This window comes from Pseudorca crassidens, chromosome 8 (assembly GCF_039906515.1).
Source record: "Pseudorca crassidens isolate mPseCra1 chromosome 8, mPseCra1.hap1, whole genome shotgun sequence".
Lineage (NCBI taxonomy): Eukaryota > Metazoa > Chordata > Mammalia > Artiodactyla > Delphinidae > Pseudorca > Pseudorca crassidens.
Window position 1 is genome coordinate 74,619,685 of NC_090303.1, and position 6,230 is coordinate 74,625,914.

At 34.9% G+C, this 6,230-nt stretch overlaps 1 protein-coding gene across 2 annotated transcripts in view; it reads left to right on the forward strand.

Annotated features, from left to right (window-relative positions):
• Window positions 1–4,807, forward strand: part of CAPZA2 (capping actin protein of muscle Z-line subunit alpha 2) — a 60,099-nt gene extending 55,292 nt beyond the window's left edge. For both annotated transcript variants that reach the window (XM_067746804.1, XM_067746805.1), the window contains 2 exons: window positions 3,029–3,091; window positions 3,796–4,807. In XM_067746804.1, the coding sequence (XP_067602905.1) occupies window positions 3,029–3,091; window positions 3,796–3,936 (204 nt within the window). In that variant the 3' untranslated portion in view covers window positions 3,937–4,807. The remainder of the gene's footprint in view (window positions 1–3,028; window positions 3,092–3,795) is intronic.
• Window positions 4,808–6,230: the final 1,423 nt, after the last annotated feature.

Here is a 6,230-nt window from a genome sequence, read left to right on the forward strand (position 1 = left end):
CTCCCGGTGGCGGCAGCAGCGGCCCTAGCGTCTCATGTCTGTCTCTGGGCTCCGCACTTTTAGCCGCGGCTCGCGCCCGTCCCTGGAGCTCTCTCAAGCAGCGTTCTTGATCCCCTCTCCTCGTGCACCAGGAAACAAAGAGGGACGTAAAAGTCTCTTGCCTCTTCGGCAGTTCCAGACTTCTCCCCGGACTCTCTCCCGGCCAGCCGTGGTGCACTAACGCCCTGCAGGCTGTGTTCACGCCGCCAACCTCAGTCCTCTCCCGGCGCTCCGACAAAAGCCGGAGCCTCAGCTCCCAGTCCCGCCCGCCCCGGCGGGTGAGCAGACAAGCCTCTCGGCTGGCGAGTTCCGGTCGGCCCGATCCTCTGCGCTGGAATCTGTCCGCTTTGTCCTCCGCACCCCTGTTGCTGTGCTCTCCTCCGCGGCTCCCAAGCTCCCCCACTCCGCCTCCCGAAGCCTCCACCCGCGAAGGGGCTTCCTAGTGTGTGGACACTTTTCCTCCTTCACAGCTCTCTCCCGCTGGTGCAGGACCCGTCCCTATCCTTTTGTCTCTGTTTAGTTTTTTCTTTTGTCCTACCCAGGTACGTGAGGGGTTTCTTGCCTTTTGGGAGGTCTGAGGTCTTCTGCCAGCGTTCAGTAGATGCTCTGTAGGAGTTGTTCCATGCGTAGATGTATTTCTGGTGTATCTGTGGGGAGGAACGTGATCTCCGCGTCTTACTCTTCCGCCATCTTCCCCAATTCTATCTTTTTTTAAAAAATTAATTTATTTTTGGCTGCATTTTTGGTTCTTCGTTGCTGTGCGCGGCTTTCTGTAGTTGCAGCAAGCAGGGGCTACTCTTCGTTGCGGTGTGCAGGCTTCTCATTGCTGTGGCTTCTCTTGTTTCGGAGCTTGGTCTCTAGGCACATGGGCTTCACTAGTTGTGGCACGCAGGCTCAGTAGTTGTGGCTCGTGGGCTCTAGAGTGCAGGCTCAGTAGTTATGGCGTAAGGGCTTAGTTGCTCCACAGCATGTGGGATCTTCCTGGACCAGGGCTTGAACCCATGTCCCCTGCATCGGCAGGCGGATTCTTAACCACTGTGCCACCAGGGAAGCCCCTGTTAATTGCATCTTATTGTGATTTTTATTTGTATTTTCCTGATGGATAATGATATTGAGCATCTTTTTGTGTATTTGTTGGCCGTTTGAATAGCTTCTTTGGAAAAATGTCTTTTCAGATCCTTTGTCTATTTCTTAATTGGACTTGTGTTTTTATTGTTGTTGTAATTGTTGCTTATGTATTCTGATAGAAGTCCTGTATCAGATATATGATTTACAAATATTTTCTCCCATTCTGTGTGTCTTTTCACTTTCTTGGTGGTATCATTTGCAAAACAGAAGATACCAGTTTTGATGTGGTCCAGTTTATTTTTTCTTTTGTAACTTATGCTTTTGGAATATTAATAGAAACCATTGCTTAACCCAAGATCGTGAAGATTTACTCCAGTGTTTTCTTCTACGAATTTTATAGTTTTAGCTTTTAAATTTACATCTGTGCTCCTGTACTTAACTTTTAAACCCTATTGTATTTTTTTTCTCTATTTGGAGTATGATTTAATGAAGTTTTTCTGAAGTTCAGCTTTCAAATTCTGGAAATTTTGAACTTGGTTTTTTTTCCCTGCAGAGGTTTTTTCACACATTCTTTTCATTGAACATGCAACTATTTCTTCGCAGAATTTTTTTGTCCCAAAGATATTATAATATGTTAACAGTGACATTTCTGATAAACATTTGTTTATCAAATGTGTTGTATACCTAAAAGCATTAGTATATTATAAACATCAACTGCTAATATTTAAAATTAGCTAACTTACAAATATTTTTACAACTTTATTTTTAATTTAAGAAAGCATTTGATTTAATGTTAAGAAACATGTGTGAGTGTGTTAGGCCAGATGCTACCTGAAAAGAAATGAAAGCTGTGGGATTTTTGGATTTTCTTTTCTTTTTTTTTTGCTTTTTCTTTTGGTTTTTTTCAAGTTTTCATTAGCACTTAGGTGATTTCTGCTTTCTTGCTAAGTAGTGTTCTTCTTGCAAAATTGCCAGGAAAGATAATTACTAATGTCTGGTCTCCACTCAATATAGTTCTATATCGTGAGTATATATGTAATATTATTTGTGTAACAAGATACTTAGTATTCTTTGAGGAGTTTGACATTGAGTAAAGAGTCTTCCTAAGAGAGATTTGTCTACAAAATTACAGACTGTGGAGTTGTGAGATCTTGTCATAGTAATTAAACTTGACTAATACGCCAATTTGTACTGAGTGTTTTAGGAATTACCTTTTCACTTTATCTTAGAGGATTTTCATTGTTGTTTTACTATTTTTGGATAGAAAAAATGTACCCATTATATAAATACATATGTAAATATATATAAATAATATACGTAAAGTAAGGTGTTAGATAATTTTACGTCAACAATTGTTAACTTTTAGTGTTAGGAAAGAAGCAAAGAAATGCATTATATCGGAATAAAATTCCAATATAAAATTTTTAAACAACTTTTTTCCAGAAAATATTTAAACACTAAAAAATGTACCTTAAACTTTAAAATATGCTTTTTCTAATTGGTAATATTTTTTAAATGTATCATTATGGTGGTAAATATTGTTCAGTAAATATTTAGCAATATAGTCATTAACTAGAAATCTGTGACTAACATCTTACCCGTAAAGATTTTTGAAATGCTGTTAAGTGTTATAATTGAATTTTTCATCAACATGTACTATTAAGATTTTGCTTTCCTTAACCAGGGAAACACTAAAGCCATGCTCATTCTGTAGACTTTTAAAACATTTTTGCCTAGTTCCCCTTGAATTTAGAATAATTGATCTTACAATATTTTCCCTTTGTCATAATATCCATCTGTGTTATTTATTAAATTATAAGAAATCATTAACCATACATCTATTGACATACCTATTTAAAAGTAATAGTGGTGTAGTTTTAAATTACTATTTTATTTACTTTTGATTTTGTTTTTCATTCAGAATGAGGTGCAAACAGCAAAAGAATTTATAAAGATTGTAGAGGCTGCAGAAAATGAATACCAGGTATGATTTTCAAAAATATTGTATAATCTATATTTGCTTGTAAATAATGGCACTGAAATTTTAATTTCAGTCATAAGCCTGAATTTTTTCATTGTTTCACTATAATAAGATACAGTCTTTTTTGTGTGTGTTTGTTTTAGTTCAAGGGCAAACTTGTGAAAATGTAGCTAAAACTCAGTTTCAGCTAACTGTAATTTCTGAGTATTGGTCAAAATAGGCCAAGATTTTAAATGGTTATTTTGTTTCTGATTGGAAATTCTACTTTAGGAGGTATTTCCCAAAGCATTTGGATTATATGTGATCTCCTTTGATCATATTTCATTTTGTACTCTTATACATTCTTTACCTGCTTCTAAATTGCACTCTTGAATTTAAGCATTTAATTTGTGTATTGGACACGATTCCACTCCTTGCAAACAGTAATTTGTGAAATTGTTCTGAGAGAAATAGATCCAAAATGAGGACACACAGATAGTAAATATAATTCATAATTTCATTTTATTAAATTTAATGATTCAAAATGATTATAAGCTTTTAGCTGCTTTTATAAATAGCTTTTAAAACCATATTGGGGTTTTTATTTGGCTTTTTAAAAACAGTGAAACAGACTGCTTAAACAAAGATGTTTCCTAAAACATCTGTGTGTTTTATACATTGTTCTGTTCCTTTTATTTCTTTAAACTTTTAACTACTGTTTTTCATAGACTGCCATCAGTGAGAATTATCAGACAATGTCGGACACTACTTTCAAAGCCTTACGTCGACAGTTGCCAGTTACACGCACTAAGATTGATTGGAACAAGATCCTTAGCTACAAGATTGGCAAAGAGATGCAGAATGCATAAGATGAACATTGCATGACCGGATCATTTTAGTGTCTTTGCGTTTTAAAAAAAATCATTGCAAAAGTATTCAGAACTGTCAAGCTACCCAGTCAGATGGGCTGTTGCCATTTAAAATCACTGTAATTAATTAGTTTGGTTAGAGCACAGAGCTTAGCTAATCAACCATTATTTTTTATTTCTTTTGTTCAAAGAAGATTGAAAATCAGTTTAGTTTAAATGTCTTTTACTTTCTTTTATGCCTTTCTTTCTTACAATGAAGACATGATTCCTCTAGTTTAATGTCAGAAGTTTTTTGAAGGGTTTCAAAAATATTTTACTTACCGTAACCCTAAAATTATTGTCTTTTGGTTTATGAAGTGGGTAACTTTTGATATATGCCCAGTTCTTTTTAATGGGGTCAATAATGGACATTCTAGTTTAAGGTGGTTGATGGATTTAGCCATATATGCTGCTAAAGAAATTGTCTGCCTTTTCCCCCTTACCTCTTTCATTTATGTAAGATTGAGATTAGAGGGAAAGCATTTTCTATATCAATTGTGTTTAAACCTTTCAAGAAGGTTACTTAGCTAGCTTAGTGTTTAACTAAACTTTTTTTAAAAAAGACCAAGGTCTAATGCTGTTTTGAGATTCTGAATTAAATGAAAATACTTATTTCAGAAATGCATTTAATGCTTTTTTCTTGTGACAGTTATGCAAATTAGCTTGGATTCCATATGTCCCTGAGTTATTTTTATCATAAAGCCACAAATGTATTATAACAAGGCAAATTGTAATATATATAATCCTGAACTCATGACCATGTCTCAGTTTATTTTTTTCTTGGATTGAAAAGTACTAAAATTCAATGTGACATTAAAATGAAATGAGAACATTTCATTTTATACTATTTATTTGAGTATAAAAATCACTTACCAGTGAATCATATATACTATTTTAAAATACTTTCTTTGGATATTTGTGATTCTTAACTGGTTGTAAATTAGAAAAGTTGGGAGTACGTGTGGTGTGCAGTTAAGTCTAAATTTTTCCATCTTCCTATGCATCATAAGCATGTTTGTAATATTTTAAAAAATACATTTACTGATGGTACAGGAATTTCAAGCCTGTGGTGAATGTTAGTATTTACTATAGGGAGGGTGGATTTGTGGTTTCATTCAGTTGAGTATTGCTTATTATACTCCAGTGGAATCCTTTCCTCACATACTCCTGCGGATGTCTGGGCCTGGAAGTGTTTTTTTAAAAAACACCACTTTTATTTTGTACAATAAAATATTTCATTAGCTTGAATTGTATAGATTTTAAAAATTCTCTCAATGAAAGCATGTTGTTTAATTTCTTCTTAAAACTCACAGTTGGGCTTTGAAAGCATTGAGAATATAATATGAAATTATGACATTTTTGGTTAAATCATTTTTTCTAGTTTTAAAATACAAGCTTTGTCATATTGAGATTCCGGAAAAAAATGAATTAGCAGTGTTAATTATTCTCTTTTTTAAAACACATTTTCAAAGGTCTGATAATGATTCTGAACTAAACACTAGGTGAATCTTTAATTGATTAGCTTAATCGTGTCAACTAGGCTATCATGGGATTATATCCCCTGAAGGTCAATCACTTTGGCTCTGTTTTATGACCTAGAATGCTATTGTAAAAATATATGTAATTGTTTTTATTTTATTTTTTATTAATTTTATTATTTTTTTATACAGCAGGTTCTTATTAGTTATCTGTTTTATACATATTAGTGTATATATGTCAGTCACAATCTCCCAATTCATCCCACCCCCCAACTTGGTGTCCATACGTTTGTTCTCTTATGTAATTGTTTTTAAGGTGATGTGCATGTAAAAGGTCATATTTATCAAAATAATTTAGAGTACAGTCTGAAATAATGGTTGTGCTATAGACTTCGTCTTCTATAGTCTAAGAATAGCATTTTATTAAAGTGGAAGAAGATTAGAAACACAAAGTATCCTGAAACTCAGGGATGTCTTTTTAATAGGAGTCATAATGTCTACTGTGTTGAATAGGCCAAAGTGTGGAGATAAAGGCAAAATTAGAACAAAATTAGGAGGCTGCTGCAGGAATCCGGTGGAGAGAGAAAGCTGGCTTGGCCTGTGGTGGTAGCTGTAGGCTGTAGAGGTAGTGATATCTGGATATATGTTAACGATAAAAGCAAGTGTATTTGCCAGGATTGGTTGTGGAATGTGAGGGATGTCAAGGACATTGTGGGGGTTGAGAAATTGGGGAAGATTCAGGGTTGGGGAGGCCTGGGAACTTGGTTTTCAAGGGGG